The sequence below is a fragment of the Mesoplodon mirus genome (genome assembly GCF_964341445.2).
Source record: "Mesoplodon mirus genome assembly, chromosome: 17".
NCBI lineage: Eukaryota > Metazoa > Chordata > Mammalia > Artiodactyla > Ziphiidae > Mesoplodon > Mesoplodon mirus.
In genome coordinates, this window is record NC_138993.1 from 23,420,103 (window position 1) to 23,444,967 (window position 24,865).

Here is a 24,865-nt window from a genome sequence, read left to right on the forward strand (position 1 = left end):
ACTAAATTCCTCTGAGGAAACAAGGGACAACATGAGCATAAATATAAGCAGCAAGAAATTTTCTACCCATCGCTCACAAATTCCAATTATATTACCGATGATTATACTTGTATGGGGGGTTGGGGGTGGGTGGGAGGAATTTGGGACTAACAGAAGTCTTAAATGTATGACTATCAGAGAGAGGAAGAAAATAAGGGGGAAAGATCAGTGATTGAATTTTAACGTGTTCCTCTGAAAGATAAAACAAAGATGGATTGTTCATCTTTTATTATTATACAGCTTAGTAGTGGAAGAAATGATTGTGGTCACTACATGAAAATTATGAAGGTCATGATTTAGATTAACTTGCAGGACATTTTTTATAAGGTCCCCCTTTTTCTCCTTCAGAGTGGTCCTTGAGCATCAATCAATGTTTGGTGGCTGCTTCTAGCAAGTCTTTTGCTTCATTAATTTTGGTTGCTAAGTAAGGAGATCCACCTGAGAGGACAAAGAAAAGTAAATGGATTAAAACACACTTCATTATTGACATTTTTTAAAGTCTCAAATGAAATATAATACTTATGGAGTACAGACTTAGAGTCACTGTGCCCTAACATAAAATTGTCAGTTCTTTTTTAGAGTTCTTCACAATGAATTACTGCTAATGCAAAGAGCAAGAGGAAAATTGAGGTGAATTTCAAATTCAGAATCAGTATAAATCACAAACAGACGCTATTTGACATACAAAAATACTGGCCCCAAAACTGTCACGTTAAAGCTATTTAAGCATCATACTCCTTCTAACTTCTAGTCCTGAACACTTTCATTGCTTAACACTAGAACTAACAATCATATTACAGTTCATGAGTCCCTTTGTGTTTCTTTTTATTTTTTTTTCTCCCCTTGAGTACAAATGATCTATAGCTGTTGAAAACATCATAAGACCTCAGTAGCTCACAACAAACCAAAAACATCTAGATAGCATTGGTGTGTATATTGTCCTGACTTTATCCAGGCCTTTTACTGATATCATACCACCCACTTTAAAAAGGAAAAAGAAAAAAAAAAGGGGGTAGGGGGGAAGAAAGCAGGGAAACAGAACAGCATAAGGGCAATGCTGAAGGAGCTATATTTAGCTTTTTACCCTTGAGGATATCACTGACATTTTCACATCAAGATCTGAATGGCTATAAACACGTACGGATTATATCACAGAGTGCCCTTGAATATACAATAAGAATTACAAATGAAATCGATGCAAGTTTCCATATGCACTTGATTATGAAATAAACTGACTTAAGGATTATCTTTGAAAATGATCTCAGAATTAGGTAATGTCAATCTTGGTAACAAGCTGTTTAAATTTTGAGAGTTACCAATGTAATGCCAGGCATCTTGTATATCCTCAACAAATACTAAAATATTAATTGAACTCAAACATAACCTTTAATTGATTGATATGCATTCTGGATATTTAAATCACTGGCCATAATATGCTCATTTAGCAGAAAGAAAAAAAATCAAAGGCATGGAAGATCGAAAGTCTCATTAAACATTATATTTATTGATGGCAATATTAGAGGAAAAAAATTGACAGTTTATTCAGAATAACATTGAATTACCCTTCACCTTCTTTTAATTAGAGGGACACTGGACTTTTCAATTATGTGCATGGTAGAAACTTTGGGTTCGGCACTCATTCTACCTTCCTAAAACTTAGAAAAGCTCCTAAGCCTAAAACTACGATTCCTATATTCTCTTCAAGTAGTGTTTGATTCAAATTAGGATCTATCAATGAGAGGCAGTCTTGTGAGGTTTGAAAGGCTGAAGAGAAAGGTTTTCTTGCTGGGCCTCTTTATTACTGCTGCTAGCAAGTGAAATCATAGTGTAGTAGTGATGGCCGCAACTGTGCTTTCCATACAGTTCTAGTGGCAGTCCATGAGGTAGTCAATGAGTAGCTCTCCTGACAGGGCAGCTCTGTAATTACTAGGGGAGCCATTCTTGTAAGCCAAGTCTAAAATGTACTCCTCCTTTAGACCTCCCAACAATTTGTAACCATTCATTCCCTGCACTAAATGCTCTCCTGCTTAAAACCTCTGGTTTCTGGCACTGAATCTTGACTAATATAAAATATATAGGATACATATCCTTTATTTAATGGAAACAATACAGTTTTGAATCTTTCGATCCTGCTCAAGTTTCTTGGGGGAATCATCTAGATTCCATTTAATTAGAATACTCACCCTCTGGGCTTCCCTGGTGGCACAGTGGTTGAGAATCTGCCTGCCAATGCAGGGGACACGGGTTCGAGCCCTGGTCTGGGAAGATCCCACATGCCGCGGAGCGGCTAGGCCCGTGAGCCACAACTACGGAGCCTGCGCGTCTGGAGCCTGTGCTCCACAACAAGAGAGGCTGCGATAGTGAGAGGCCCGCACACCGCGATGAAGAGTGACCCCGCTTGCCACAACTAGAGAAAGCCCTCACACAGAAACGAAGACCCAACACAGCCATAAATAAATAAATTAATTAAAAAAAGAATAATAATAAAAAAAGAATACTCACCCTCATTCTTGATCTCTGAACCTTTGTACTTTCACTAAATACGAGTGGAGCTCTTCTACTTTGGGCTATCATGAACTATCAGGTTTTAGACCAACCCTCCCATTAACACCAACTAGAAGACTTTAATAATGTTCAAACATATCAGTATGAAAGCACGGGAGGTCTACCAAGTCATCCAGGTCTTGAGGGCCAAGATACTGGAGATGAGGAAATGCACTGTGATGAGCCCAATATTCTGCACTGCTTTATCTCTTCAAAGAACCAGACACAAAATAGTATATACTATACAATTCCACTTACATGAAACATTAGAAAAGACACAACCTATCTATAGTGTGAGAAAGGAGAATGGTGACTGTCCAAGTTGGGGTAGGGATTGGCAGTGAGAAGGGACACCAAGGAACCTTTTGAGTTTCGAAAAGTTCTATGTCTTCAGTATGTTACTGGTTACATGGGTGTATACATTTGTCACATCTCATCAAACTGTGCATTTAAATATACATTTCATTGTATGCAAATTATATCTTAATATAGTTGATGAATTAAAACCAGCAAACTATATGTTGGTTATAAGAGACCATCTTTTAAAGAGTATAAAAAGGCATACACTAATGAAAATAAAGTTGGCATTGGTATGCTAATTATCAGATGAAGTACACTTTAAGGCAAAATGTAATACTAGAGATAAAGTGGGAAATTTCATAGTGTTAAAAGAGTCAATCTTAAATTTGAACATACCTAATAACATAGCTGCAAGATATATAAGGAAAACACAGAACTAAAGGGGAAAATATACAAATCCATAATCAGTGGAAGATTTAATATACCACTAGCAGAATTAGACAAAAACAAACACTAATAAGAATATCAAAAAGTTGAATAACATGATGAACAAACTTGATCTAAATGACATACTTAAAAGTCTCCATTCTACAACTGCAGAATACACCTTCTTTTAAACGGCCCAAGCCACATTCAAAAACTGTAAAACTTTGGGAAGGTATTCAGACGTGTTGTGAATGATGCAAAAACAAACAAATATCAGCTTATCAAATCAGACTAAATTCACAACCAAGTTAGGTTTATATCAGAAATCCAACACTGGCTTCAACATTAGAAAATTAATCAATGTAATTCATCACATTAGCAGAATGAAGAATACATGTATAATCATTTCAACAAATGCAGAAAACGTACATTCACAATAAAAACTTTCAGTAAGCTAAGAATACAGGGAAACTTGTTTTATGTGAGAGGACTTAAAAAAAATATAGCAAATATCATACTTAGTAGTAAAATGTTGAAACCTTTGGTTCTGATATCAGCAACAAGAAAAAGATACCTATTATCATTTCTATTTAACACTTCATTGGAGGTTCTAGCCATTGAAATAAATGCCCTCCTCTATTGCCCCCCCACCCCGCCCCTGCAAAGGATTGGAAAGAAAGAAATTGTCATTCTTCACAAATGACATGACTAAGTATGCAAGAAAACCAAAAGGCTCTAAAGACAAAATCATAGAATTAATAACCAAATTTAACAAAATGGTGGATATGACAGCAATAGACACAAAAACTAAATTTCATGCCCTAGAAATAAATAACTATATAATATAAACTTTTAAAATAACATAGTTTATAATAGCATTTGAAAAACCAATACCTATGGTTAAATTTAACAAATTATGCATATGACTACAAATTGAAAAATCTCAGTGAAATAAATTAAAGCTGACCTAAATAAATGAAAGGATGTCTTGTTCACGGATTGGAAAAATTCACTATTGTAAAGATGTCAATTTGCCCCAAACAGATCTACAGATTCACAGCAATCCCAATCATAACCTAGGAGGTTTGTGTGTGAGTTGTGCATGTGCACATGCAAATTGATGAGACAGTTCCTAACATAATAAAATGTAAAGGGCCAAACATAGCCAAAAAATCTTAAATGACAAAAAATGTAAAAAATTTACATTACCAGGGCTTTCCTGGTAGAGCAGTGGTTAAGAATCCGCCTGCCAATGCAGGGGACACAGGTTTGAGCCCTGGTCCAGGAAGATCCCAATGCCACGGAGCAACTAAGCCCGTGTGCCACAACTACTGAGCCTGCGCTCTAGAGCCCACGAGTCACAACTACTGAGCCCACCTGCCACAACTACTGAAGCCCATGCGCCTAGAGCCCATGCTCCGCAACAAGAGAAGCCACCGCACCGCAACGAAGAGTAGCCCTCGCTCACCGCAACTAGAGAAAGCCTGCACACAGCAACGAAGACCCAACGTAGCCAAAAATTAAAAAATAATTAATTAATTTAAAAAAATTTATCGAAAAACTAACACAGGATATACGTTGACCTCAATGAAGTTTGATGACACTATCAATTCATACTGTCCAAAAATCACTGGGGCTCAGCAAACCCATGATCAAAACCACTGTGATGAGCATAGTAACTAGGCATTATTCTAATATAGTATTTCATTTGGTTCCTCCAACTATCCTTTGTAGTTGCTCAACTCTTATTTTCATTACATAAAGAGACTGAATCACAAAAAAAGTTTAGTTACTTGCCCAACACTAGCCACAGAGTTAAAATGAGATGGAGTCAGGATTCCCAGGAAGGTTACCACACCACATTGTCTCTCACTCTCTTTACAAACTTCTTTGCTTATTAAATTCCTACCATGTTAAACATTTGGTTGTTATAAACCTTTTCTACTTTCTTCAAGCCGGTAACCCCATCCCAGGTCCTCTTCCTTCTTAGGAAGATTGAAATCATGCCTTGTGGTTTACTTTTAAAGTATATGTCTATCTACTCATTAGATAATAAATACCTTGAAGAGCAATCATGTCTTAGATCTCTCTGTACTATCAGTACAGTTCTGAGTACACAGAAGGGAGTCAAGACGTGTCCTTGACGGGGAGAAGGAAGTGATGAATCACTATTCCCTTATTTTTTTGCATCAAGTACCAGTTTCAGAAAAGTAAAATCACTCTAGAGAGACAGAAAACAGGATAAACAAGTGTGTTACGAGTGGGTGCTTTAAAAATAAATATCTGCAAAACATCTGGGTAAAACAATCCTAACCAGCACAAGAGAAAATAAGCAAATATTCTACAACTAACAATTGTTACAAAGTTAGGTACAGGCATACCTTGTTTTCTCATGCTTTGTTTTATTGCACTTTGTAGATACTGAGTCTTTTACAAATGGAAGGTTTGCAGCAACCCTGTGTCAAGTAAGTCTATCAGTGCCATTTTTACAACAGGTTTATTTTTTAATTAAGGTATGAACATACATTGTTTTTTAAACGTAATGCTATTTCACACTTAACAAACAACAGTATAGTGTAAACATAACTTTTGTATGCACTGGGAAACCAAAATATTCGTGTGACTTGCTTTATTGCAATATTTGCTTTATTGGAGTGGTCTGGAACTGAACCTAGTATCTTTGAGGTATGCCTGTATGATTTATTATTAATGTGAGTTTCACAGAAAGTACACCAATGTGAGGATTAAGAATATATAAGTTCCTTTTTCCCTTGGGTCTTCCTTATGCAGATCCATATATTCCTTAACTCTCGTTAAAACCTATGAATGTCTACATCCCAAATCTGTAAGACAGAAGTAAGAAGTATTGCCATCTGCTGATTTGAAGGGTTCTTAAAAGCCACCCACCCTTCTTAAAAGAAAGATGTTAAAATCACATAGGAGACTCACTTCTCTGAACTTCAGAGGAGTTCCACTGATCTGCTCCCCAGTGAAACTGGTGAAAACTATATAATAACCCCCAACCATCTGAAACCTCTAAAAACTGTCTTAAAAACAAAAAGAAAGAAGAAAAATCTACTAGAGAAGATCTGTGAGAAGTCAGTAGGAAAGGTAGGAATCTGTGGTAAACGGCTCCCTCCTATGCCCCTCCCAGCTCAGCAAGGCAGAGACTCCATGCTGGACTGCTCTAGCAGGAACACAGGCCTCCATCTCTCCCCAGCTCCTGGACAGAGGGCTTTCTTTCTGGGAGGAGCAGGACGGACCTTCGTATTTCTCTTCCTACTCCCAGTTGCCTGGTGCTGAGGCTCAGTCACAGGAAAGTGGAATAGAGGCTCTACCATGGACATGGCTCCCTCAGAATATGGGACCTCAACAGCTCTTTTCCCAGCCCACAAGGCATGGTGGTTTCACACCAGGAGAGGCAAGCCGAGAAGACCTCTGGCTACTTCACTAAAATCATCCAGCCAGTTAATAAACAAATAATAACAACAAGCTAGCCTGGGGGGTGGGGGGTGGCAAACCAATACCCAGAGCTGCTATAATACATAATCTAAAATACTCAGTTTCCAACAAGATAGTTCAAGGCATGTAAAGGAACAGGCAAGTATGACAGTATGACCCACACACACATCATGAAAAAAGGAGCAACAGAAACCACCTCTGAGAGGGACCAAGTGCTGGATTTATGGAAAAGGATTCCAAAGTAGCCATTATACATTCACAGAACTAAAATTAACAAACAAACAAAAAAATCACTAGAGGGGCTCAAGAGTAGATGTGAACTGGCGTAAGACAGAATGAGCAAACTTGAAGATACAATGATGGCGATTATGCAAACTGAAGATCAGAGAGAAAAAGGGATGAAGGAGAAAAAAGCCAGAGCCTCAGAGAAATGTGGGACATCATAAAATCCATAAAAATACATGAAATGGGAGTACCAGGAGAGGAAAGGAGAAAAAAAATCTGTAAAGATATACTGGCTAAAAACTTCCCAAGTTTATTGAAAAACAATAACCTACACATCCAAGAAGCTCAACAAACTCCAAGTAGGATAAATTTAATAAGGCCTAAAACACACATCATTAAAAAATGCTAAAAGTCAAAGACAAGGAGAAAATATAGAAGGTAGCAATAAATTAATTAAAAAATGAGTCCATTAGACTGAGGTGGCTTTAATGCCTTAGTAGACTACATAATCAAACTAAAACCTAAGGCTATAAATCTCTCAACATTAAGAAATTAAAACCTGAGGACAACTAATCACAAACGGCCAAATAGACTTTTCCAAGTAAAGCAAATGCTTACGCTACAGCCAATCAAGTTTGATTTTGCCTCTTCTCTATAAAAATCTTTCCACTAGAGGGCTCCTAACCACTTTCGGTTTGGTGCTGCCCAATTCAAATCAATTTTTGCTCAAACGAACTCTTAAATTTTTTAATATGCCTCAGTTTATCTTTTAACAGTAGCAAGAGAAAGACAATGTCATACTTATAAAGGAACCCAATAACATAAAAAGCTAACTTGGCAGAAACAATGGAGGCCAGGAAGGCAGTGGTATAACATAAAGTCCTCAAAGAAAAAACTGTTGACCAAGAATGCTATACATTCAGCAAAGCTGTTATTCAGAAATGAAGGTGAAATAAACATTATCCTAGATAATCAAAAACTGAAAGAATTTATTGTTAACCGATCCACTTTAGAAGAAATACTAAAGGAAATTCTTTAGGCTGAAAGAAAGTGACCTCAGATGGTAATCTGAATTTACATATACAAAGAGCACTAGTAAATGTAACTGTGTAATTATAAAAGACAATATAAATGCCTATTTTGCTTTCTTCTCTTAACTGATTGAAAAGGTAACTATAAAAAATGCATAAAAGGTACTGTTTGGTCTGTAACACAGAAATATAATACATGCATAATACACATGCTAGTAACAGCACAAAGGTGTATAGGAGCAAAGCCGTTATAGATTAAGAGAATAACAGCAGACAGTAATGATTCTGACACTGTACTGTTCAGCTTGTAACATTAGTAGATGTTATGTGTATAACAATACTACCACAAAAGGGGGAAAATGGGAACAGAGCTATATAGAAGTAATGTTTCCATATATATTATAAGAGTTAAGCTAGTATAAATCTGAAGCTGATTCTGAGAAATTAAGATGTATATGGTAAACCCTAGAGCAATCACTTTTAAAAACCCTCAAAAATAATGAAATAATAAAATCAAAATGCTACATTAGAAAATATTCAGTGCAAAAGAAAGCAATAAAGGAAGACTAACAGAGGGGTAAAAAAGACATGACATGGAAAACAAAAAGCAAATGCAGGGACTTCCCTGGTGGCACAGTGGTTAAGAATCTGCCTGCCAATGCAGGGGACCCGGGTTCAAGCCCTGGTCCAGGAAGATCCCACATACCACAGGGCAACTAAGCCCGTGAACCACAACTACTGAGCCTGCACTCTAGAGCCTGTGTGCCACAACTATTAAGCCCACGCAGCACAACTACCGAAGCCCACGCACCTAGAGCCCATGTTCCACAACAAGAGAAGCCACTGCAATGAGAAGCCCGTGCATTGCAACAAAGAGTAGCCCCCGCTCACTGCAACTAGAGAAAGCCCACACACAGCAACAAAGACCCAATGCAGCATATAAATAAATAAAATTTTTTTAAAAAAGCAAATGTAGACATAAATCCAACTATATCAATAATAAAATTACATGTGAATGGAATAAACTATCCAATCTGTCATTAGGTTGTCGGGTTGGATTAAAAAAAACATGACCCAACTAAAGGCTGTTTACAGGAGACAGACTTTGGATTCAAAAACACAAATAGATTGAAAGTAAAAGGATGGAAAAAGATGTATCATGAAACACCAACCACAGACAAACAAGAATGGCTATACTCATGAGACAAAATAGAGTTTAAAACAAAAAAGTGTTACTATAAATATGTATGCTCTTAATAACAGAGCACCAAAATATATGAAACAAAAACTAAGAAGAATGAACAGAGAAACAGACAATTCAACATTAAGAATTAATGCCCCACTTTCAATAATGGATAGAACTAGACAGAAGATCAACAAGGAAGCAGAAGACCTGGACAACACTTAAAACCAACTGGACGTAACAGACATCTACAGAACACTCCACCCAACAACAGAATATACATTCTTCTCAAGTGCACATGGAACATTTTCTAGGAGAAACCATATGATAGGCCATAAAACAAACATCAATAAATTAAAAGGACAGAAACAATACATTATGTTCTCCAACCACAATTGAATAAAATTAGAAATCAATAGCAAGGTCAAATTTGGGAAATAAATACTTACAGGCCATAGCTTAAGTAGTGCTTAGAGAGCAATTATAGTTGTAAGTTCCTGGGTTAAAAAAGAAAAAAGATCTAGGGACTTCCCTGGTGGTCCAGTGGCAAAGAATCTGCCTTCCGATGCAGGGGATGCGGGTTCGATCCCTGGTCCGGGAACTAGGTTCCCACATGCCACGGGGCAGCTAAGCTGCACGCCACAACTACTGAGCTCGAGCGCTGCAAAACTACAGAGCCCACGTGCTCCGGAGCCCACACATCACAACTACAGAGCCCATGAGCCCTGGACCCTGTGCACCACAACTAGAGAGAGAAAACCCGCACGCCACAACTAGAGAAAAGCCCATGCGCTGCAATGAAGAAGCCTGTGCACCACAACAAAAGACTCCACATGCTGCAACGAAGATCCTGCCTGCCTCAACTAAGACCCGATGCAGCCAAAATAAATAAATGAATGAATGAATGAATGAATAAATTAAATTAAATAAAAAAGAAAAGAAAAAAAGATCTCAAATCACTAACCTAAACGTCAGCCTTAAGACACTGGAAAGAGAAGAGCAAACTAAACCTAAAGCAGGAAGCAGAAAGGAAATAGTAAAAATTAAAACAAAAATTCAGGAAAGAGAGAATAGAAAAATAATAGGGAAAATCAACCAGCCCAAAAGATAGTTCTTTGAAAAGAAGTCCTTAGCTTGTTGATTAGCAAAACAAACCTTTAGCTTGTCTGACCAAGAAAAAGAGAAAACAGATTCAAATTACTAGAATCAGAAATCAAAGAGAGGACATTACTATCATACCTTGCAGAAATAAAAGTAATTATAAAGGAGTACTATAAATAACTATTTCAACAAATTAGAAAACATATATAAAATTATAGAGAAATTCCTCAAAAGACACAAATTACTGAAACTGTCTCAAGAAAAAATGGATAATCTGAACAGATCTATTACAAGTGAAGAGACTGAATCAGTAATCAAAAAGCTATGCAAAGAAAACCCAGGTCTAGATGGTTTACAGAAGGGGAGGGAATGCTTCCTAACTCATTTTACAAGGCCCATATTATCTTTTTTTTTTCTTTTTTTTGCAGTATGTGGGCCTCGCGCTGTTGTGGCCTCTCCTGTTGCGGAGCACAGGCTCTGGACGCGCAGGCTCAACGGCCATGGCTCACGGGCCCAGCTGCTCCGCGGCATGTGGGATCTTCCCGGACCGGGGCACGAACCCGTGTCCCCTGCATTGGCAGGCGGGCTCTCAACCACTGCGCCACCAGGGAAGCCCCTCATATTATCTTGATAACAAACCAAAGACATCACAAGAAAACTATAGATCAATATTTCTTATGAATGTGAATACAAAAAACTCAACAAAATACTAGCAGACTGAATCCAGCAACATACTAAAAAATTTTGTACACCATGACTAAGTGGGATTTATCCCAGGGATGAAAGATTGGTTTAACAGCCAAAAATCAATTAATGTAACCCACTACATCAACAGAATAAAAAGCAAAAAACAAAAATAACATAATAACCTGAATACGCATTTGACACAATCCAACATCATTTCATGATAAAAACAGTCAACAAACTAAGAATAGAAAGTAACTTCTTAACCTGACAAAGGGCATCTATGAAAAACCCATAGCTAATACCCCACTTAATGGGGGAAAGATTGGGTGCTTTTCCATAAGATCGGAACCAAGACAAGAATGTCCCTGCTTACAACTTCTTCTCAACATTGTGCTGAGCTTCTAGTCAGGGAAATTAGGTAAGGGAAAGAAAGAAATTGCATCCAGATTGGAAAGGAAGAAGTAAAACAAGCTCTATTCACAGATGACATAATTTTATATATAGAAAACCCTAATGAACTTACCAAAAAAACTACTGGAATAAACAAGTTCAGCAAGGTTGAAGGATATAAGATCAATATATAAAAATCAATGGTATTCCTATACATTCACAATGAACAATTCAAAAATGAAATTAAGAAAATAATTCTAGGGACTTCCCTGGTGGCCCAGTGGTTTAGAATCCACCTGCCAGTGCAGGGGACTGGGTTCGAGCCCTGGTCCGGGAAGATCCTATATGCCGCGGAGCAACTAAGCCCGTGAGCCACAACTAATGAGCCCGCACTCTAGAGCCCGTGAGCCACAACTACTGAGCCTGTGCTCTACAGCCCTCAAGACACAACTACTGAGCCTGAGAGCCACAACTACTGAAGCCCACGTGCCTAGAGCCCATGCTCCGCAACAAGAGAAGCCACCACAATGAAAAGCCCGAGCACCACAACAGAGAGTAGCCCCCACTTGGTGCAACTAGAGAAAGCCCGTGTGCAGCAACGAAGACCCAATGCAGCCAAAAATAAATAAATAAATAAAATATAATTTAAAAAAAGAAAATAATTCTATTCACAACAGTATCAAAAAGAATAAAACACTTTAGAACTATAAAATATTGGTGAAAGAAATTAAAGAAGATCTAAATAAATGGAAAAATATCCCATGTCCATGGATCAGTAGATTTAATGTTAAGATGGCAATACTCCCTAAGCTGACTTACAGATTCAACACAATCTCTATGAGAATTCCAGTTGACTTGTTTGTAAAAACTGACAAGCTGATTCTAAAATTCACATGAAATTGCAAGGGACCCAGAATAGCCAAAACAATCCTATAAAAAAGAATAAAGTAAGAGGAGTCACACTTCAAAAAATTAAAACTTCTTACAAGGCAAAGGTTATCAAGACAGTGTGGTACTGGCACCAAGGACAAACATACAGATCAATGGAACAGAACTGAGGATTGGGAGACGGGGTGCGGTGGAGCTAAAGGATGATAAAGTTTCCTTCTGAGGTGATGAAAATGTTCTAAAATTGACTGTGGTAATGGTGGTACACATCTGTAAATATACCAAAAACTACTGAATTGTACACTTTAAATGGATGAATCATATGGTACATGAATTATATCTCAATATAGCTGTTTAAAAAAAAAAAACAACAGATAGAAGGCTCTGAAGAATACTTTGAGTCTGATTCAGTTTATCAGACCCTTATAGAGAATCACAGAGACCTAGGGTTGGAAGAGTCTTAAAGGGTTCTTACCTATTACACAATACATCAATACCTCCTATTACATCACCAACAAACTGTCCTCCAACAGTTTTGGATCTCAGATTACCTTTACTGCTTTGCTTGAACGTCACTTTTTCCACTGCTGTAGCTCCAGTGCCTAGAACAGCGCCTAGCTCCCAGTACGTACTTGTAATTGATTACTAGTTGACTGATATCTCATGAAGGGGAACTAGGATAGCTCCAATTATAAGCACTGTCTTCCTTACAGAGGTCCAATCTTCACTGCTCATAGTTTCTTCTAAGTGAACATAATTCTGCCTCCATAAAGGCACAGAAGAGAGACTTCACATATTCATACAACATTTTAAGTATTAGATATTGCATAGAAGTCCTCCAATTTTCTCACGATAGCAAGGCTTCTTATTCATTATTGCTTCACCCAAAAACCTAGGAGTTACCCTTCTTCATTTTTACTACCCCCAATCCATGAGCTTTGTTGGCTTTATCTTCAAAATACATCCTGAACTGGACCATTCTTTACCTCCTTCGTTACAAAACCCATAGTGTAAATCAATATCATTCTTCCTTTGGTAACAATTTTCTCTACTAACTTCCTTGCTTCCCCTCTTGACATCCTATAGCTGTCTTTTCTCCATAGCTGCCAAAGCAGACTTTCTCATATGGTAAATCAGATCATATCATTCCCATTACACTTAAAGGTAAAAGCCAAAGTTCTTAGCATTAGCTCTCCAGCTACGTCATCATCTGGCCCTGGATGTTCTCTCCAATCATATTTCTTACCACTTTTCTCCTTCTCACTACACTCCAGCCAGTCTCCTTACAATTCCAGAAATACACAGTATGTTCTCATTCCAAGACCTTTGCATTTGATGGTCCTTCTGCCTAAAATACTCTTCTTAAGATTTCTGCATGACTTCCTAGTCCCTCAGGTCTTTGCTCAAATATCATCCCCTTACAGAGAATTTTAAGATGATATAAGTGATACTGCAGCTGCCTCCTCTCCAGCTGCTGACCTCTACCCCTCCCCCACTCTGCTTCATTTTTCTTAAAAGCTCTTATTATCATGTGACATTTTTCATACTAGCCTTTTCTGCCTAACTACTCCCAAAACTTAGTGGCTAACAACAACAATATTTTTTTTTCCCTCACTATTCCATGGATTAGCTGGGCAGTTCTTCTGAGCTGGGTCAGGTTAGCTAGGGCTGGATGGTACAGGGTGGCCTCACTGGGACTTCACCTGGGATGGCTAGTCCTTACTCTCAACTTGGCCTTTTATCCTTCAGGAGGCATAGACCAACCTGGTCTTCTTCACATGGTAGTCTCCAGGTTCTAAGAGGGGAACGGCTGAAGCTGCAAAGCTTCTTGAGGCCTAGACTCAGAATTCATACAATGTTACTTCTGCTATATTCTGTTTTGTTGAATGAATGAATGACTACTCATATGACACTGCTTCCAGCTCCTCAACATCCTGTTTGGTTTCCTCTGAACACTACTTAGTTTGTCCATGTCTTCCAAAACCTAGCATCCAGAAAGGGACACAAAGTTCTGGACAAGATCTAACTTCAGCTCAGTACAGCTGGGTAATAAATATTAGTTGAAAAAGTGAGTGACAAGTACAGAAGATTGTGGTAATATTCAGTCTCATAATACAGATTACTGTGTGCCCTTTAATGCAGCTTAAGAATGCACTGGCTTATTTCTAGTGGCTTTTACACCGTTGAAACTTATAGCCTTTAAGATCAAATATACCCCCATGGCTCTTTTTCATTTGTAACACTGCCAAGTCTCTGCCCTATATTTACACAATTGATTTGGGGGACCTAAAAGAACATTATATTTAACCCTGTTGAATTTAAATTTAATCTCTTCTAATTCATCGATTTCTCTAGTTGATCATTTCCACTGACACACTTTTTGGTCTGAGACGAAAAAGTTTGAAAACTGTTGCTTTCATACAAAATACATGACATTCAAAAAAATAATTACCTTGTATACCCAAAGAAGGCCTGAAAAGGGAGAAAATAAGTTCGTAGAGGAGTCTTAGGAACCCCTGGGGGTCCACAGTGCACGCCTTGCTAAGGCTGCTATACATCAATGAGAATGAACAAATGACTGCTCCACATTACAATATGGATGAATCGCACAAAGATAATGTTGACCCAAAGCAGCCAGATGCAAATGACTAGACATTCAAGAGACAAAGCTAGGGCTTTCCTGGTGGCGCAGTGGTTGAGAGTCCGCCTGCCGATGCAGGAAACACGGGTTCGTGCCCCGGTCCAGGAAGATCCCACACGCCGCGGAGCGGCTGGGCCCGTGAGCCATGGCCGCTGAGCCTGCGCGTCTGGAGCCTGTGCTCCGCAACGGGAGAGGCCACAACAGTGAGAGGCCCGCGTACCGGAAAAAAAAAAAAAAAAAGAGACAAAGCTAGCCTATGATATATACATCAAGATAGTGGTTCCTTTTAAGGTTGAGGTAGACTGAAAGGGGTCTTGAAAGTACCCCATACCTTTCAGGGGTATGGTGATGTTTTCGTCCTTGATCTGGGGGCTGTTTATATGAGTATGTTTGTAAAAATTTATTTAGATATATATTATGATGTGAACTTTTCTGCCTGTATTTTCTACTTCAATACAAAGAGAACCTAAAAATAAAAAGAGATTGAGGAGAAACATAATCTCTTTAAAAAAAAGGAAATCGAATTACATCACTCTACTGCTTAAAACCTGACAGTAACTTCCCACTCTATTTAGAATAAAGTTCAAATATTGGGTCGGCCAAAAATGACCCAAATACTGGGTCATTCGGGTTTTTCTGTGACATCTTACGGAATATTAATATTATACAAAACCTATAGTGTTTCATTACCATAAAGCAGACTGTTTTCAAACTCTGGGCACCACCTCATCTCATGCAGCTTCTCCCCTTGCTTATTACACCCCTATCACACTAGTTTTCTCCCTTAAGCACAATAAGTTCTTTCCTCCTAGGAACATGCTAGTTCCTTAACTTTCCAGCCACTCTTCACATGGCTAGCTTCTTTTCATCCCTTAGACCTCCTCAGAAAGGCCTCCCCAATCATCCCATGTAAAGTTGCCTCTTTCCCGTATTCTATAATCTCAGGCCATTGTGCCCTTTATTGCACTTATTGCAATTTGAAATAGGTTTACTTGTTTCTTGTCTGTCCCTCCACTAGAATGTATGTTCCACGAGGACAAGGATCTAGTTGCCCTGTTTTACAGTTTTTGGGTTTTTTTTACATTTATTTATTTTATTTTTATTTATTTTTGGCTGTATTGGGTCTTCATTGCGGCGCGCAGGCTTCTCATTGCGGTGGCTTCTCTTGTTGGGGAGCACGGGCTCTAGGTGTGTGGGCTTCAGTAGTTGTGGCACACAGGCTCAGTAGTTGTGGCTCATGGGCTCTAGAGCGCAGGCTCAGTAGTTGTGGCACACGAACTTAGTTGCTCCACAGCATGTGGGATCTTCCCGGGCCAGGGCTCGAACCCGTGACACCCCTGCATTGGCAGGCGGATTCTTAACCACTGCGCCACCAGGGAAAACCCGCCCTGTTTTACAGTTTAAATCCCAAGATTTATTAGCACAATGTTCTGACACCTTGTAGAAGTTGAATAAATAATTTCTGAATGAATAAAAGAATAGTTTCAGGTCATTTCACATCAAGCTAATAAGTCTTTTAAAATTTTGATATGATCATTATATATTCATTTTCACAACACCATTTTACCTGTGCATTTATTTGTATGCCTTCTTTTTATTGATTTGCTTATTCATTCACTCATGAAAAAATTAGAATTTATTAAATGTCAAACACATAGGTTCTAAAGATAAATAAGCCGTGTTCTTCTTTTTTTTTTTTTGGCGGTACCCGGGCCTCTCACTGTTGTGGCCTCTCCCATTGCGGAGCACAGGCTCTGGACACACAGGCTCAGCGGCCATGGCTCATGGGCCCAGCCGTTCCACGGTATGTGGGATCCTCCTGGACCGGGGCATGAACCCGCGTCCCCTGCATCGGCAGGAGGACCCTCAACCACTGCGCCACCAGGTAAGCCCAAGCCATGTTCTTTACTTTTAAATATCTCACCACTTATCAAGGAAAATTAATATGTGAGAAAACAAAATTATCTTATACAAAGTCTTAAATCTAATTAAAATGTTGAAATGAAGGGAAATGAAAGATGAGCCCTCTAAAACAAATAATAGTCTAGTACATCTATCAAAAAGGAAATTGAGCTAATTAGGCATCACTTTTTCTTAGTGATTCCATGTTGACTCTTTTTTTTTTTTTTTTTTTTTTTTTTTGCGGTACGTGGGCCTCTCACTGTTGTGGCCTCTCCCGTTGTGGAGCACAGGCTCCGGACGCGCAGGCCCAGCGGCCATGGCTCACGGGCCCAGCCGCTCCACGGCATGTGGGATCTTCCCCGACTGGGGCACGAACCTGTGTCCCCTGCATCGGCAGGCGGACTCTCAACCACTGCGCCACCAGGGAAGCCCCATGTTGACTCCTAGTGATCATATCTTCCTTTTACTAAATGTTTGAAATACACCTTTTAAATGCAGTATATTGTAATAAGTTGTAATATATTATTACCAGGGCTTCATGTTAAATTTGGCTTCTTTTACAATAAGGGTAATTAAGGAAAACCCATTCAACAGTATAATTACTTTGACTTGTTTTTAATCCCAATATTTAATTTAATTTTGATTTAAATACTATTAAAGAAGAGAGAGCATTATATGTTTATTGAAAGGGGACATACATGGAAAAAAGACTGAGAATGTGCTGCGGCAGGCAGATTTCAGCTAAGTGTAAGGAAGAACTTTTTAGTAGTTACCGCTGCCTATCAGAGCACTGCTTTGCAAAGCAGGAAGCTCTCCATCACTAAATATCTTTAAGGAAAGCTAACAGGGCATTTTTCCCAGGATGGAGCAGAAAGATTTAGTAGGCAGCATTGATTAGATCAGTGTCCTCAAACTATGGTGAAGCACTCTTTAAAAAATTTTCTTGGATGTCACAGCAATGTCAAATGGCTATAAAGATTTCTGAATGCTTACTTTTGATTTCAGTTTTTGATTTGTTGCACACAGGTAACAAACTGGCCTGGTATGAACAGGCAAACTACACTTTGAGAAGCACTGGATTAGACAGTCTATGAGAGATCTCTGAGGTTCTATAGTTTTTCAAACTTACCTAGTCTGTCTTCCTATTTTCATTAGGCATTAATATCAAACTACTGACTTCATTACAACTAATCGTTTTCTCCAGTAATTTAAAAAAGTATAAGCTAAAAGATATTCTAAAAGCACTAGATCAAAGAGCTGAGACATTTTTACTGCATTAACCTTTTATCTCACTAAAAAAAAAGGCAAAATTTACTTTTTTTTTCCCCAAAATTTACTTTTTACCAAAGCCCATCTGAATGCTCATTTAAAACTGGTTACAAAAAATTTATTTCCAGTTATTTCCCACACCTAATTTTCTGGTGTCACTTTCTTTGCACAAGCTAATAATGAAATATGTAACAAGTTATCTTGATCACACATTTGAAGTTCTGCTTTGTTTTACCAGCTGGTAGCAAAACCAAGAGAAAAGTCACGTGGGGGTGGGGTGGTGAGAGAAAGAATATGCATGAATTTCAGAAGCACTGGATGGAGGAGTCAAGTGTTTGCAACCACCTGTAAATAACACTCAGTGGTGACCTGGCCAAGTAAATACGGTAAAGAATTGTAAAAAGAGCAGGCAAAATTGAGAGTTGCCCGTTCTCATACTTCCCCAAATATTCCTGGCTTTTTCTCTGCAAGGACAGACATTTTCATTTAAAATCTATTATCTTCTTATAGAGACAGATTGTACCAGGTGAGGAATACCTTTATCTAAATATAACTACTGTAGAGTTAGAAATCAGAAAATATAAACCATTGTGAAAATAAATAATAACAACAAAATCCATTATCTTCTTCCCGTTAAAAATGAAGCGAAACAAAACAACCTTTCTTCTCAAGAGATAATTTCCAGATTTATGAGCTATCATCTCCCAACTCCATCAAACATGAATTTTTTCCCCTCAAGTAGTTGCAATATTCCTTAAATCATCATACTTGTACTAGAGCAGGAGTTCTTAACTATGAGAATATGGATGGGTTTTAAGAAGTCTATGAACTCTCTGAAACTCCAAATATTATAAAATTTTGGGTGAATGAGCAATTATATGGACAAGATGTCTATAGCTGTCACATTTGTTGTTGACAATGTTGATTAAAAGCATCTTTCTTAGGTTAAAAATGTGATCCGAATAGAAATATAAGGTACGGGTGGGTTCTTAACTAATTGAATAGGTATATAAAAGTATTACATTATATATCATATAAAAAAAGCTTTAGAAATAAATCCTTTCATTTTGTAGATGATAACATTGACATTTGGAGAGGTTAGGGGAGTGTTCAAGGCCATGCTGCTAGCTAAAAGGCAGAAGATGAAGAAGAAGAATGCTGGCTCCTACTTCTGGATCCATTCCCTCCCACTATGCCACCAATGCAAGGCCAGACTAGAGGATACTAGTAAGCACACTAAGGGCAGCCAACAACCCCAATTCTGATAAATATACAATCTCAGAATAAATCAAGTAATTCTTTAAACACTACTGGCTCATAACATATATAAACATTTTCTATATTTTACTAAAGGTATCTAAAAATATATATTCTTTTAGACACATTTTAGAGCTCACTTCCTTGCCAGTAGACACAATCAACAACTTGTCAATCATCTGAAATACATGAGTGCTTGATCCCACTGCAATCAACAAGAGAAGGGCATACACTTGATAAACTCCTCCCTCCCTTCCTTCCTTCCTACCTTTCTTTAATATCTTTATTCCCTCCTCCCTCCCTTCCTTTCTTTAATATCTTTATTGGAGTATAACTGCTCTACAACGTCCCCATATCTCCTCCCTCATGTCCCTCCCACCCTCCCCATCACACCCCTCTAGGTGATCACAAAGCACTGAGTTGATCTCCCTGTGCTATGCAGCTGCTTCCCACTAGCTATCTATTTTACATTTGATAGTGCATATATGTCCGTGCCACTCTCTCACTTCATCCCAGCTTACCTTTCCCCCTCCCTGTGTCCTCAAATCCATTCTCTATGTCTGTGTCTTATTCCTGTCCTGCCCCTAGGTTCATCAGAACCATTTAAACACATTTCTTTCTGAGTCAATTACTCTGAAAGCCCACAATGCGAAGTAAATTAGTTGAATGGATCTTTTAGTAACTGTTGAAGCTGTTTAGAAATCTTAAGCAAAACCTCTTTTCAAAGTTTATTCTCTTGTTTATTCACACTAAAGAATAGCAAGTGCAAAAACCAAAGGAGATGATATTTAGTGAAAAGAATTTTTATAGTAAGTAATTAAGTGAGAAAGCTGAAAAAGAATGCCTGATTTTAGAGTCAGGATGGGTAGAAATCCAAAATTTGTTTTTAATTTTTTTCAAAATAATTAGAAAACTTAAAGTCTGTAAGAATCCAAGAATCCTCTCTGCCCCCTCCCTACTCCCCCACTTCTGACTTCTGAAATACAGTGTAACCTTCTGCCATCTGTTATTTTAGAGCAGAAACAGTAAAAAACATATGGGCTTTCTCTCTCAAGCAGCTGTAGGGTAGTTAAAGTTATAATAATTGTCTTTCTGTAAGATAAATCTATATTTAAAACCTGGCCAGTTAAAAAAAAATAGCTCAGCCTCAGAGCCTTCCAGAATAAAATTAAGAAATTCAGAATCATCTGTGACATACTACATTAAGAGATTTAGAGAATATCCTCTAAGTCTTGTACTTTTATGTGTAAGGTTAAACAAATGTAATTCATGATGCCCAAATCAGTTAATACAGTCAAAGAGTCCACAATCCATGTTTTTTCTTTCTCCATCAAAATGCTAGGAGCCTCGGGATTTCCCTGGTAGTCCAGCAGTAAAGAATCTACCTTCCAATGCAGGGGACGTGGGTTCAATCCCTGGTCAGGGAACTAAGATTCCACACGCTGCGGGGCAACTAAGCCCACACACCACAGCTACTGAGCTCATGCGCCTCGACAGAGTCTGTGCGCCACAACTACAGAGCCCACGTGCCCTGGAGCCCAACCGCCACAACTAGAAAGAAGCCCGCGTGCCCCAAAGAAGATCCCGTGCACCACAACAAAAGACCCTGCATGCCACAACTAAGACCTGATGCACCCAAAAAAATAAAGAAAATAAATAAGTAAAATAAATATTTAAAAAAAAAAGATTAAAAAATGCTAGGAGCCTCAAACAGGGGTTAGATACTCATATATAGAAATCGCTAACTAAGTTTTCCAAAACTGATAACTATAAATGCATCACTTCGGTGGGTCACTGAACTCCAATCTAAAGGCTCATTTATTTATAAGAAAAATCACAACACGTGTGACACATAAATTTCCATTTCAGCTGTATAACAGGAATTTTACCTACCTTTATCTGGGTGATTCAAAATCATGATTCTCCTGTGAGCTGCTCTAATCTTGGCCTTGCCGGCAGATGGGCTGTAAAAAGAAATTTAAGTGCTTGTAACAAATAGTGTCAAATGCAGATTATAAATTAATGGTTTACATTGAGTTTTAAGAAATTAAAAACTAATGAGAATTTCACCATCTTGTGGATAAATATGAAATTACAGCTTGTCACTTCATTCTACCAACCATCAAAATAAATCATATTCAATGCTGCATGTACTTTCCTTCAGTCCTTATTCTCAATTAAAAAAAACATATACATAATATGTAGGATAGGAGAATCATAGCCTGTAGACTATTACTGTGAGTTTGAAAATTTATGCTTCAAGCTCTTTGAGGGGAAGGCAGTATATATAATGTAACAAACAGGTATTTGAACTCTAGGGCTACCAGACTTCAGGATTTTAATCCCAGCACTGCCATGAAAGATGGGGTAGCCTTGGTCAAATTTTTTACCCTCTCTGAGCTTCAGTTTCTTCATTGTGAAACAGGGCTAGAAACAACATAGTCCTCATATAGAACAATTACAAGGATTAAATTAGTTGATGCCAACAAAGTGCTACAGCAGTACCTGGTGTGTAGCAACTGTTCCACAGTAGTTAGCTTTTACTATTATTATCTTTCAACAGAACATCTCAAAACCCTTCATAGCTCATAATTTCTTTAGCTTTGTGAGAAGCCTATGGGAAAAGCTTGGCTGTTAGAGCCTATGCTCGAAACAAAAATTAAAGGAGAAAGTTAAATAAACCTAAAATTATTCCTGCAAAACCTAATTTATCCAGTACTGGAACTCCTTCTCTCTAGTACATTTTCCAGGTAAGGAAACAAATTAACACTAATAATAACAAGATCCTGGTGTTCCAACTTAATATTTATACTAGCTTATCTAAGCTGCTTCTCTGGGCCTCAAATGGAAATAACAGTAGCTGACTCAAAGTACACAGTGGTTGCTGTGAAACTCAAAATAATCTATATGGATGAACCACACTGTAGGGGCTAAATGCAGGAACTTTTAGAGATATTCAGACACAGGTTTAAATCCATCACTCATAATCTATAAAACTTTGTCTTGGGATTTCCCTGGTGGTCCAGTGGTTAAGACTCCGTACTTCCTCTTCAGGGGATGCAGGTTCGATCCCTGGTGGGGGAACCAAGATCCCACATGCCATGTGGTGCGGCAAAAACAAACAAAAAAAACACTGTCTTGCTTACTTGAACTCTCTGACTTATAATTTTCTCACAAGCAAAATTTTCTCATAAGCATACCTCCTAGGATTATTTTAAGGACAAGTTAGATTATATAAGCAAAAGGATGAGCATGACCTGACATACAGTTAGTATTCAAAGAATAGTAGTTATTATCATGAACATAAAGAATGCTTATGAAAATGTATTACATTTCTTACTTTTTAAAAAATGGGGTATAAATAATCTAATCTAGCATATCGTGAATGACTCAAAAAGCATTATCATGAGTAACAATTAAGTGCAAAGAAACTCTCAAGGTCTGCAGAGGTTTGCTTGCCCTTCTCCTAAATGGTCATAAAATGCTATCCATTTTTAAGTTCTTCTGTCTGTTTTGAACACTGCCTTCCTTGCTGTCAGTCAATCCTCAATTCTGCCAGTGTTCTAGTCTCTAGCTATTACTTGCCAGTTACTTGCTACTTCTAATCTCCTGGGGTTAAATAACATATCATCAAACATGTTAAAATACACTATCAATTGCTACATGAGCATATAAACATTCTTCTATAAATAAAATAAATAAGTCAAGTCAAAAAGCAAGTCAAAAGAGAAATCAAAAAATATCTTGAGACAAATGAACAACCTACCAAAACTTATGGGATGCAGCCAAAGCATTTCTAAGAGGAATTATAGTAATAAAAGCCTACATTCAGGGGGAAAAAAAGAACTCAGAGAAACAACCTAACTTCACACCTCAGGGAAGTATAAAAAGAAGAACAAACTAAGCCCAAAATTAGTAGAAGGAAAGTAAAGATCACAGTGAAAATAAATGAAATAGAGACTAAAAAGACCAAAAAGCCAAAAATTAATGAAACTAAGAGCTAGTTTTTTGAGAATATATACAAAACAGACAAACCACTAGCTAGATCACCAAGAAAACAGAGGACTCAAGTAAAATCAGACATGAAAAAGGAGAGATTACAACTGATACCACAGAAATACAAAGGATAAGAGACTACTGTGAACTGTACTATACAATAACAAATTGGACACCCTAGGAGAAATAAATGGATAAATTCCTAGAAACAAAGCATCTACCAAGACTGAATCATAGAAAATATGAACAGACCAGTTACTACTAATGAGACTGAATCAGCAATCAGAAACTTCCGACAAAGAAAAGTCCAGGACCAGATGTCTTCACTAAATTCTACCAAACATTTAAAGAATAATAACACTAATCCTTAAACTCTTCCAAAACTTGGAAGAGGAGGAAACACTTGCAAACTCATTTTATGAGGCTAGCATTACCCTGATACCAAAACCAGACAAGGACACTACAAGAAAAGAAAAATACAGGCCAATATCCCTGATGATCACAAATGCAAAAATTCTCAACAAATATTACCAAATCGAATTCAACAATACATTAAAAGGATCATATACCATGATTAAGTGGGATTTATTCCAGGAATGCAAGGATGGTTCAACATCTGAAAGTCAATCAATGTGATATACCACAGTAACAAAACAAAGGATAAAAATCACATAGTCATTTCAATAGATGTAGAAGATGCATTTGACAAAATTCAATATCCATTAATGATAAAAACTCTTGACAAGGTTGGTATAGAGGGAACGAACCTCAACCATATATGAAAAGCCCACAGCTAACATTACACTCAATGATGAAAAGCTGAAAGCTTTTCCTCTAAGATCAGAAACAAGACAAAGTTGCCCACTCTCACCACCTTTATTCAACATAGCATTGGAAGTCCTAGTCAGAGCAATTAGTCAAGAAAAAGAAATAAAAGGCATCCAAATGAGAAAGGAAGAAGTAAAACTGTCATTATTTGCAGATGACATGATATTACCTATAAAAAACCCTAAAGACTACACCAAAAAACTATTAGAACTAATCAACAAATTCAGTAAAGTTGCAGGCTATAAAATCAATGTACAATAATTTATTGTTTCTATATACTAATACAAACTATCAGAAAATCAAGAAAACAAACCCATTTAAAATTGCATGAAAAACAATAAAATACCGAAGAATAAATTTAACCAAGGAGATGAAAGACCTGTACACTGAAAACCAGAAGACACTGATGAAAGAAACTGAAGACACAAAAAAATGCAAAGATATTCTGTGCTCATGGATTGGAAGAAGTAATTTTTTTAAAATGTCCATACTATCCAAAGCACTATACAGATTCAATGCAACTTGTATCAAAATTTCAAAGGCATTTTTCACAGAAATTGAACAAAAATTCCTAAAATTTGTATGGAACCAATCTCAAAAGATCCTGAATAACCAAAGGAATCTTGAGAAAGAAGAACAAAGCTGGAGGCATCAAACTTCCTGATTTCAATCTATCAATATATTACAAATGCTCTA

At 37.6% G+C, this 24,865-nt stretch overlaps 1 protein-coding gene across 1 annotated transcript in view; it reads right to left on the reverse strand.

The window, feature by feature from the left end:
- Positions 1–252: 252 nt before the first annotated feature.
- The window catches only part of DNAJC15 (DnaJ heat shock protein family (Hsp40) member C15), a 67,076-nt gene continuing 42,463 nt past the window's right edge, over positions 253–24,865 (reverse strand). Inside the window, exons 5-6 of the mRNA XM_082601907.1 lie at positions 21,239–21,309; positions 253–477 (exon numbers count right to left, since the gene is read on the reverse strand). Of these exons, the coding sequence (XP_082458033.1) occupies positions 407–477; positions 21,239–21,309 (142 nt within the window). The 3' untranslated portion in view covers positions 253–406. The remainder of the gene's footprint in view (positions 478–21,238; positions 21,310–24,865) is intronic.